The 12,089-nt window shown below is 36.7% G+C and overlaps 1 protein-coding gene across 2 annotated transcripts in view; it reads left to right on the top strand.

Moving 5' to 3' along the window:
* Positions 1-223: 223 nt before the first annotated feature.
* Positions 224-12,089, top strand: part of tgfbr2b (transforming growth factor beta receptor 2b) — a 29,881-nt gene continuing 18,015 nt past the window's right edge. The window contains exons 1-3 of one of the 2 annotated variants that reach the window (XM_051865806.1): positions 224-468; positions 9,118-9,274; positions 9,928-10,118. In XM_051865806.1, the coding sequence (XP_051721766.1) occupies positions 390-468; positions 9,118-9,274; positions 9,928-10,118 (427 nt within the window). In that variant the 5' untranslated portion in view covers positions 224-389. Of the gene's footprint in view, positions 469-491; positions 515-9,117; positions 9,275-9,927; positions 10,119-12,089 lie in introns of those variants that run through there. The other variant, XM_051865807.1, reaches the window with a different exon arrangement.

The raw sequence follows: 12,089 nt of genomic DNA, 5'->3' as shown, positions 1-12,089 counted from the left end.
CGCATCAAGTGAGAGCGTCGCGATGAAGGCATCCGTCGTCTTTAAACGACACGAATCCCACGATAATGCCGTAAACGTATTATTTAAAGTTCTACACAATAAAATTAGAAGTGAAGGCATATATATAATTACAGGGCTAGAGTAAAGACTGTGTCGAGAGGGAGGGAGACGGAGGAAAGTCCTGCCCTTTCTGAAAGATTTCCTGTTTGACTTGCAGAAGTAAGTGACTAAAGCCCACAGATTCCCTCAGTGACTGTTCACTTCAGCAGCATGAGACGCTCTCCTTCACTCCGGATCAGACGTTAAAATTATTACGCTTTCTGGTAAAACAACGCCAGCTTGATCACGTTTACATTAATGCGAGGGCTACGGGCAGGATTGTGTTTCTAATGGAGCAATATCGGCTTTCTCTGCTATGTTGGGGGACTTTTTTGATTTCTACAGTTGTCCTGGATCGGAACGCAGTCGGTGAGTGAATGTACTGACACTTCTCGCGCGCTCCTCAACTTGGCAGGTATATACGTTTGTATATGTGTTTTTATGCAGGAGGAGACCCGTGTTTTTATGATCCACTATGGCTCGTGAGCTTATAGAGCAGCGTTTGTTTCTTGACTGCTTACTTTTTAAAGCGTGCAACAGGTGATCGTATTCAGTGAACGCCAACTTCAGTGTTGTTTTTTTCCTGTCCAGTTTTCAGGAGTTACGTAAGAAGCAGCATATTGCTCAGGTGTTTTGAGATGACATCAGTCCCACAAAATGTAGTTTTATTGTTTTGTGCCGACTAAACTTTGCACGGCTGTTATAGATATGAGTGACGTTGGCAGAGGTGTCATTGTGTTTGTAAAACCGTTATCTTTGTGCATGTTTCATTAGAGATAGGATGGATAGATATGTTATGTACGTAGGCCTTTGTGTGTATGCAATGTAAAAGTTACACTATACCCCTTATGAAGTGGTTGAAGATGGTATTAGTATGGTGCTTTGATATAAACCATGATGCTGAATGATTGACATATATAGTGACATTAGTTAACTACGTTAGTTAACATGAACTAATAATGAACTGCACTTCTACAGCATTTATTAATCTTTGTTAATGATCATTTCAACATTTACTAATACATTAGTTAATGCATTGCGAACTAACATGAACAATGAACTGCTGTATTTTTATTAACTAACGTTAACAAAGATTAACAAATACAATAACAAATGTATTGCTCATGATTAGTTCATGTTAGTTAATACATAAACTAATGTTAACAAAAGAACCTTATTGTGAAGTGTTACCGACATATTTGTGTACAGTGAATAACCTACAGATAAAGTATAGGATACTGATATTGACATTGCCTTAAAATATGACATGATGTCAGGACTATGTCCATTATGTCATCCCAAACTAGTTTAAGATGACCTTAATGCTAATTTATATGGAAGGAAACACACAAAATGACATAATGAATGTTAAAAAAACCCCATAGTAGTACCGTGGTACATGAAACATTGTAGTGTTATTAAATAATGCTAGTACAGTTGTACTTTTTTGGCACTTTTGTTTATGACGATACATTCTGTCTCCTGTAGCTTTGAAATGCAAAGGAATCAATCACTATTCCTCTAATCGAGTGCATGACATTTTAACATGTTAATACATCAGACAGTTTCTGTTGTTATTCCCTCAAACGTGTTTGTGTGTGCGCACAAGGGAACGCCCTTATGAGCTGACAGCTGAAAAACATTACGATTTTGTGTTTTCAGTTGTAGTGGAAGTGTTTGACAGTGCACTCAAGACTTTTTTCCATTTCAACCAGCTCTGCATCCTTCCTCCCATTGGCATAAATTGTTTATCTCTTTCTGTCCTGTCATTAATTTCAGCCTCTGTGATTACAGGTTACTTTAGACACTAATTACACTCACTGAACTCCTCCCCACCTCACGCCTGTGATTATACAGCAGGATATGTTTGTTACACAGCACTGGCATATGCTGCGTTTGGTGGAGTAACAGAGATATTTCTTACAGAAATCATATTTTCCAGATGTCCGGCTACATCTTTGCCACTTCCTGTTTCCAGTCTTGCTTGGCTGCATGTAGTTCTACACACATCGCTGCTGAAACACACTAGCACTGTGTGTGCTGCATTTGAGCCACGTGCAGGAGTTTTGCTCTGCTTGCTTTAGGTGTTACAAATAGCATCAGACGCCCCGTGTGACACTTTTCTGTTGGTGTCTTAAAATGTTACTTTTATTTCTCACCTGCCCACATAGGTCATTTTGAGCTCATCCTGTCTTGCATCATGCACATAAACCTGTGCATTTTTGTTATTGGAGTCACTCTACCCTGAAGTTTAAAAGTGTAAGTTTTAATTAAAGTGCAAATAATTGTGCTCAGATTTTAAAATAATGCACAGTCCTTAAAGAATTAGTTCAGTTTAAAATGAAAATTACCCCAAGATTTACTCACCCTCAAGCCATCCTAGGTGTATATGATGAACACAATCAGAGTTATATTTATAAATATCCTGACGCATCCAAGCTGACGAGTATGAAGCTCAAGAAAGTGCATCCATCCATCATAAACGTACTCCACACAGCTCTGGGGGGTTAATAAAGGCCTTCTGAAGCGAAGTGATGCGTTTGTGTAAGAAGAATATCCATATTTACACAGTAAAATATCTAGCTTCCGTCAGACCACCTTCCGTATTCAACTTACGAACTGACGCAAGTTGAATATGGAAGGTGTAGGATGTAGTGTAAGCATTTTAAACTGCAAGAGGCTTTACACTTTCTTCGTAAGTTGAATACGGAAGGCGGTCTGGCAGAGTCTAGATATTTAGGGCCCGAGCACCGATGGTGTGAGGACCCTATTGGAATTGCTCCGTTTATTTACTTTATAACTTGTTAAATATGGATATTTTTCTTACACAAACGCATCACTTCGCTTCAGAAGGCCTTTATTAACCCCCTGGAGTATGTTTATGATGGATAAATGCACTTTCTTGAGCTTCATACTCGTTGGTCCTGTTCACTGCCATTATAAAGCTCAGATGCGTCAGGATATTTATTAATATAACTCAGATTGTGTTCATTAGAAAGAAGAAAGTCATATACACCTAGGATGGCTTGAGGGTGAGTAAATCTTGGGGTAATTTTCATTTTAAAGTGAACTAATCCTTTAAATGATGTTAGAAAAAAGACCTGTTCAAATCTGTTAAGAACCTCTCCTTCACTCTGAATCGCACGCTAAAATCTCTACGCTTTCTGGTTAAACAGCACCAGCTTGATCAAGTTCATATTAATGTGAGGGCTACGGACAGGATTGTGTTTATATTGGATTTCTCTGCTCTGTTGCTCTGACTTTTTTGATTTCTATAGTTGTCATGGATCGGAACGTAGTTGGTAAAGTGACTGTCTTTACACTTCTCACGTGCTCCTCAACTTGCCAGGTACAGTGTTTAAATGTGTTTTTGTGCAGAAGACCATGTTTTTATGATCCACTGTGGCTCGTGAGCTCATAGAGCAGTGTTTGTTTCTTGACCGCTTACTTTTAAAAGCTGCAACAAGTGAATGCCAACTTCAGCGCTGTTGTTTATTTCTGTGCAGTTTTCAGGAGTTGCGTAAGAAGCAGCATATTGTTCAGGTGATTTGAGATGACATCAGTCCCAAAAAAAAAAAATGCAGTTTTATTGTCTTGTGCCGACTTAACTTTGCACGTCTGTTATTGATATGAGTGACTTGGGCAGAGGTGTCATTGTGTTTGTAAAACCATTATATTTGTGCATGTTTTATTATCTATAGTGAAGTTGACGTCACAGATAGATAGATACATGCATACATACATATGTATTTATGTATGTTACAGTATGTAGGCCTATGTGTGTGTAATGTGTACATTATACCCTTATGAAGTGGCTGAAAATAATATCAGATGGTATTACTATGGTGCTGATACAACCATCATGCTGTATGGTTGTCAATGACACCTCTGCCCAAATGATATTGGCAGGATATTGGCATTGCTTTAAAATATGACATGATATCAGAACTATTTCCTTTGTCATCCCAAACTAGTTTAAAGGCTTAGTTCACCCCAAAATGAAAATTCTGTCATTAATTACTCACCCTCATGTCATTCCACACCCGTAAGACCTTCGTTCATCTTCAGAACACAAATTAAGAAATTTTTCATAGCGACGAGAATATTTTTTGTGCACCAAAAAAACCCCAAAAATAACGACTTTATTCAACAATATCTAGTGAGGGGCGATTTCAGAACACTGCTTCACTTGCGAATCAGTGGTTCGGAGCGTGTATCAAATTGCCAAAGTCATGGCCCCCAGTGGTGAACCATTGAAATTTCAAAATACTTCTGACGTAACGAAACCTCGTTTACTGAAATCACGTGACTTTGGCAGTTTGATACACGCTCCGAACCACTGATTCGAAACAAAAGATTCGTAAAGCTTCGAAGCTTCATGAAGTGGTGTTTTGAAATCGCCCATCACTAGATATTGTTAAATAAAGTCGTTATTTAGTTTTTTGTTTTTTTGGTGCACAAAAAGTATTCTCGTCGCTTCATAAAATTAAGGTTGAACCACTGTAGTTACATGAACTGTTTTAAATATGTCTTTATTAGCTTTCTGGGTATCTGAAAGTGTTAATTATCTTGCTGGCAATGGAGGTCTCACTGAGTTATTGGATTTTATGAAAAACATCTTATTTTGTGTTCCGAAGATGAATGAAGGTCTTACGGGTGTGGAACGACATGAGGGTGAGTGAACTAAATGGGTGAACTAACCCTTTAAGATTACCTTAATGCTAATTCATAGTAATGGAAGGAAATACATAAAAAACATAATGAATGTTCAAAAAACCCACAGTAGTACCATGGTATATGTCCTAAAACATTGTAGTATTTTGAAATCATGCTAGTACTAGTACAGCGGTAGTTTTTTGGCACGTTTGAGCCACGTGCAAGAGTTTTGCCCTGCTTGTTTTAGACATTACAAATACTCTAAGATGCCCACATATGCAGGTATGACACTTGCCTTCCTGTAGGTATCTTTACATGGAATGTTTTTTTTTTTGTTTTTTTTTGAGCTCATCCTGTCTTGCATCATGCACAAAAACATTTTGTTGTTGTTTAGTCATTTTATCCTCAAGTTTAAAAGTGAAAGTTTTAAAGTGCAATTAACGGTTCTCAGATTGTCAATTTTTTTTGTTTGAAACACCTTACCAGACAAATCTTTAAAATGAAGTTGACTACTATCTCTCTCTAGACGCCAATTTAGGGGCCCAAACGGACTGCAAGAGCCTGTTCTGCTTATCTAGATCTGTACACTGCTTATCGTAATGTTCAGTCCTTAAATGACATTTGAAAAAAGACCTGTTCAAATCTGATAGAGAACCGTTTAAAGTGCCAAACTAGTGCAAGTAATTTCCCTTTGGCCTTCTGGAAAAGAATCACATATTTGAAGTTAAAAAAATATATCCTCCAGAATCAAATTTTGGCTATGTTATGAATACTGTCCAAAGGAAATAGTGTGAGGTAATGGCTCTGCAGTATTATCCAGTCAGGGCGAGCAGTAGATAAAGAGTCAGTGAGCAGCGCTTACGGAGTAAAAAAGCTCCTTTGTAGGCCCTTGAAGCCATGTGAGACTCGGACTAGTGGATGAAGGTTGTGAGTCCAAGCTTATGTTTACTGAAGCCTCTCCGGGCCTCTGCACAGAGAACTCAAAAATAGCTATCTCGGGGTGAGAAGAGGAGTCACATAACCTCAAAATGGCTGCATCTGATTTGACCATATTTGTCTTCGTATCCTCGTGGCCGACACAATCCCCTCTTGGCTCGCTCCAATGAACTGGAGACTAAAAGGGCACGTAGTCCTGCTTATATGCCCAGCTCCAAAGACAGAGCTAAAGCAGCCAAAAATGACAATGGATATATCATAAGACAGATGGTATTATATATGTGTAGTTTTAATTTACAGTCAAACTAAACCTATTATTCCACAAAACAGTGATGACCTTTAACCAACACTTAATATAATAGAAATATACTTTGCAATCTATTTTCAGCCATAATTTGAACATGCAACACATCGCTTAATAATATGGGCTTATTAGTGTTGCAAAGGTGAGTTTGTGTAGTGGTTGGTTGGTTGTTTTTTCAGTAGAAGTGTCTTGGCTGTTATTCTAGCTGTGAAGGAAAACCACACATCCGCTCTATCTGTGCTTCCTTCCTTGATCAGGTGACCTGTTCCATCCTTTCCAGAAGAGCAGTGGAGATAGATTGAGGAGCGAGAGCTGAGTTAAGGGAAAATAAGGGATGGAGTTTTTGCGATTGTCGCTCTACATTGTTGTCATACTGCCTTCTCTGTATTAGAAACTCTACTGATGGACTGATTTGCAAGTGACTCCGGATTCAATTTTAAGGGGCTTTTACACCGACAGCGTTTTGTGAGTGACTGCGTCATTCATTTTCAGTGAAAGTTGGCGATTTGAGGTGACATTAGAGACTGCAGACCACTGATCATCAAACTTTATTCAAATGTGAATGCGCTAACAACCAATGGGAGAGCAGACAGTGGAGTTCTCATGATCTGCTGCCTGATACAGTCGGATGCTTTCTAGCAATTTAGTGATAAGCCAATAATTATTTTCATGTTATATTTCATTTCATGTTATATAGGCTAGCCGATATTAAAATCCTAGGTAACGCTTTGGTATTGGGAACACACATTCACTATTACTACGACTTTTGCCTCAATAAACTCTTAATTTACTGCTTATTAATAGTTAGTAAGGTAGTTGGTAGCATTTAAGTTTAGGTATGGGGTAGGATTTAGGGATGTAGAATAAGGCATTAATATGTGCTTTATAAGTACTAATAAACAGCCAAAATGCAAGTTAATAAGCAAAAGTGAGAATTGTTCCCTATACTCAAGTGTTACCAAATCCTATACTATTTTGTCAGAATAAATGTCAAACAAAACGTTAAATACTAAAATGAATGCTGTGAATAGGCATTATTATAATTTATAGTATGTTATTTTTAGATTTGCAAAATATTACATGTGCTTAGATTAACTTTAAGTGACTGTTAGATGATGACAATGGTGATCTAAATGAGCATGCATAATTAAATATACATATTAACCAATATGATACAAAAAAATAATATCTGCTGATAACTGATATTGTATCGATATATTGTCCACACCTAATTAAATGCTGTGTGAATCAGTGTTATTTTAGTATTATTATAGTATTTATTAATATTTTAAATTGGCTTTAATTTTATATTTGCAGTTTTAAGTTTAATTTTATGTTTTAAAGTCTCTAATTAGCATTGTTTTTATTTCAGTTTAGTTCTATTCATTTTAGTAATTCAACTTAATTTATTTCAGTTAGTTACAAAGGCAAAATTTTATATTTTCATTTAAATGTAATTTTTCTTTCTACTTTTTATATTTCATTTTATTTCAACTTTATTTCAGTTAACAAAAACATTGTTTTTTTTGTTTTAGTTTATAATAACAACACTGCTGTGAATGCACTTTTATGGTTTGCCTCATTTTTCCCCAATGAACCCTCTTTAATCTTTCCATTATAACACTAGAACAGTACTGTGCAGTTTTAATTAGTTTTCTGTATGATTAATGTGTTTAAATATCAGTTGGGCTTTGCAGTATGGGTTGGCTTCTATGTCTTTCAGTGTGTTTGAATGACCGGTGCCCCTTTCAGTCCCAGAGAGCCAAGGTGGCCTTTTATCACAGGAAAGTCTTGGAGGTGTGTGGTACTCCAAAGAGCAGCTAAACTAACAGATTACATAATACAGTTTAACGACTTCTTATGGATTGGCCAAATACAGACACGCTGCAATTGAGAAACCATACACACTTAGAAATGACTCATACAAGACCAGTAACCCCTTACATGTTCTTGAATTCACCTTTTGGGTTTCTAAGATTTACAAACTAAAACAGTGACAGAAGCATAACTTTTCCACTGATCTGAGGTCTTGATGTGAGTCTTTATTTTGCAGAGACAAGAGTTTGACGCCATTTGGTCTCTCTGTGCTAGTGTTTGCTTGATCGCATCAGTGCATTTAGGTCAGAGTCTCAGGAACCTGACAACAGCGCTGGAGATGAAAGCAGGTCCAAACAGGGCATTGAAAAGCAGATAAAAGAGAGCAGCATGTATATCTGATAACACAAGCATCCAGCATTTCATCTTGCACTCTTTTGTAGTCCCTTAGGACACTATTCAAAGGCAGTAGATGCAGTATTGGCCTTTATACAGATGTTGCACATCTATAGACTTCTTAATTTGATCAGATACTGTGGTTTGATATTGTAGTATAATATTGTGTCTACACTGAACACAGTTTTGCCAAGTCTGCGATTTTTTTTTTTTTTTTTTTTTTTTTTTTCTCCGCGGAATTGGACTATTTTAACACTTGATGTCCGCGAGTTGAAGCGACCCCAAATAACATGATATTTAGCCCCTGGAATGCGAATTTTACAAGAGGAACCCCGCCAAAAGCACGGATTTTGTCCCCCGGAACACAATTTTTATCAGTGGACTTGGGCTAGTTTTGGGCTAGTTTTGAGTAGCAATTGAGCGGGTTTTGTTGTGAAAACCTGGCAACCCTGACTAGACGCAACAGTTGCAAAAATCCATTTGTTCTTTGTGTCCAAAGTAGCGAGAGCCCTTAAAGTACGTCAGAAATAGAACGGGGCATCAGTTTACTGTTGAGGATTTGTCGCGCTGTGCTGCATCCAGTGTAGACAGCATCACTGATTATAATGGGTTTGCTATTTGCTTTTGTCTCGTCACGACACTCGCGTCCAGTGTAGACACGGTGTAATGCCTTTGGCTCAAATACCATAAGATTTGCATTTTAAGAGAAATGAACCCTCACGCTTTGGCTTGACTGTAAAGTGGATGCCAAGAATGCATGTTATGTAAACACCCCCTGAAAACTCATCCAATCGGATCTAATTATATAGGGTTTCAATAGTCGTAAAATGTAATTTTGCACATTTTTCTGTCAATCACAGGTAAAATAGTAGAGATATTTAATGGGTGATCTTGTTTCTGTTTTATCCTAGATGGGATGCATCCTTTACATAATCCATTTCAGCTTCGTCAACTGTGTAAGTTCTGTGACTTGGAGGTATCCAATTGTAACGGCACCGGAACCTGTGACACCAACTGCAGCATCACGTCCATCTGTGCCCAGCCTGATGAGATCTGTGTGGCTATCTGGTATGTCACTGTCAAAGCCTTGTTTTTTAACTTTTTATCATGTGTGTAACATCTGTTGTACTGTATGCAAGTGTGAAACATCTGCTTTGCATAACAGTCAAAAATCACAACTGCATCTTGTTTACAGATATTATTCTCATAAAAAAAAAACATGAAATCAAAATTGACTCTTAATAAATGCCTTTTATCTCAGTATATTTTGTTCTAAAGAAAGAAATTTTTAATCAAAGTTTCACTACTTTTGAAACAACTTTTTTACTGACATAACCAAGGCCAAATGGTGAGGGGAAAAATAATATTATCCAATAAAAGTCTAATACTTCGTAATCCAATACTAAAAATAATATCAAGTATCTTGTTTTACTCTGAAATACGTGACATTGAAGTTAACTGAGCTGTGAATACCATTTCATGTTGTCTTCAATTATGGAAACAGTGCAGTTAAAAATAGCAACAAGTCATTGCTGTATCTATGTGCTTATTATGTTTACTGGTGTAGCAACAAAGGGATATGCAGTTTACATTTTATTGTCAGTCATTTTAAAAAGTAAAATAACAAAATTGTATTTTGGATTGACAAAATAACTGTCATTTGATATCATAATCCCTTTAATCACAGTGTAGTTGTATTTGTGTCCTCTCTATGACATCAGGAGGAAGATTAATGACAACACCACGATTGAGACATTGTGCCATAAACCCTCTGAACCCCTCTACGGCATCATGGTGGAGAACTACAACAGCACCAAGTGTGAAATGAGAAAGAGGATGTCAAACAGAGGCCCTTTCCACATCTGCTCCTGCAACGCCGAGGAGTGCAACGACAAGCTGATATTCACACTCCGTTAGTTTCCCTCTTCATTCCTCCTTTCTAACTTTGTCAATCCTTGTGTCATTTATAGTAGTGGTTTAGGATAGTAACTAAAAATTGTAGTTCAGGCCATTGTGTCCTTGAGAAAGGTACTTCAGGTTGGTCCAGTGGGTTTGTCCCAGTAACTCACTTACTAGCCCAGACGGAATCTGCAGTATTGCGTTTTCTCTGCTGATTTTGAAGGAAGAGATGTGGAAAACTGCAGGAATAGATTTAAACATGGTAATTTGTTTAACGGAGCTGAATAGTACATATTTATTTGTAGATGAGAGTATAATCAAATTATTTAAAATCAACATGACCCTATTTACTTGTTTCTTGTATTTGTCATGTCATAATTTTTCATCAAAATCATCATTGTCTCTGAAGTGACTTTCCTTTTTTTGACTTTTAATTATTACAAAACTTTCCCGCCAATCACCTGGTTTCATTCTGGTAACACCCACACCCACTAAAAATCCAGAATAAAAATTCTGGATAAAATTAAGCCCTTTTGCCAAGCTTGCATTTATTTTCAGAAATAATGTTCTAAAAGTGAAAATAAACTGCAAACGAATGTTTAATAATATTAAAAGTGTTTAGGGGAAGGTGTAGGGAGGGTTTTTATTCTCCCAATAAGGCAGCATCCATTTAATAATTTTAATAAATATAATCATTTACAATCTATGATATTATTGCATCCTGTTAATGTACAAAAATACTGAGGTGCAAATAGTATCTGCCAATATAAAGTATAGATAGCATTTAATTACTATTTACTCTTATTGCAAAGAACTGATACTTTTACATGGAGTAAATAGAATCTATCGCTATTTTCACCTGGTGTAAATAGCATATCGCTAAGAAAAGGTTGCTGTTGTCACTTACTGTAAATAGAATATATTGCTATTTTCACTTAGTGTGAATAGCATCTGATTGCTATTTTCAATTAGTGCAAATAGCCGCTGCCAACAAAATAGGTGTGAACACCATTTAGATGCCAAGCAACATTATTGTTAATTAAAACAAAAACTATTTAAAAAAACGTTTTTGTTAGTTGGAATAAACCTGGAATAAAGTATAATATAAATATTAGATGAAAAACACTTCATTAGAAATGTTGCATTGACAACTAACTGAAAAAAGTTAAAGTAATAAAATTACTAAAACTTAAATAAAAATAGCTAAATGAAAAAAAATAAACTAATAAAATGACAAAAGCACATAAAATTACTAATGTAAACTAGGCCTAAAATGAATACTGAAAATATAAAAGTTTAAAATACTAATACATATTAGTATATAAATAATGCAAAAATAACACTGACAGAAAGGGCGGGAATTTTACGAATGACAGGCGTTCCAATTCTGTGGAAATCTGCAGCGTTCTTCAGTCACAGATTCCGTGTGGGCCTTTGAATTGATAAGCGAAACCAGAGCATTGCAACCTTCTCAACCGTCTCATGTGATGTAGCCTACACCTCTCTGAGGATTTCCATAGACTATGGAAACGTATAAATAATGAATTGTGTTTCAGCTAGTTTTAGTTTTGCTAGTGCTACACTTCACCACACTAGATAAGTAGCATTCAAGTGAATATAATCCCAAACCCCTGCAGAACATGTTTAACTACAAGCTGAAACAGTCTGCGTTAGCATACAATGCTAACTAGTTAGCACTGGCTCATAACGTGTAGCTCGCTCTGGTATGTGAGCTCAGGTTGTCGTAACGTTCTAAAGCAGCTGCATTGTTGCTGGCCAGGCTGTGCTGTCTCAGGCAGACATTCTATTGGCTCTGGTTGTGTGGACGGCTGAGGATCTCAGACATGTGGTTTCCTGTCTGTGTAACTTGAAGCAGAGACATCACAACCACATGGCAAAACAGCTGTGTGCACTAGGCATGCTTTAAAATAACCTTATTTACCACTATTTGGAAAGTTTATAGCATGTTTCATACGTTTTAAAA

This window comes from Ctenopharyngodon idella, chromosome 16 (assembly GCF_019924925.1).
Source record: "Ctenopharyngodon idella isolate HZGC_01 chromosome 16, HZGC01, whole genome shotgun sequence".
NCBI lineage: Eukaryota > Metazoa > Chordata > Actinopteri > Cypriniformes > Xenocyprididae > Ctenopharyngodon > Ctenopharyngodon idella.
Note: the sequence above shows the minus strand (reverse complement) of the source record. Positions and strands in the feature narration are given on the sequence as shown.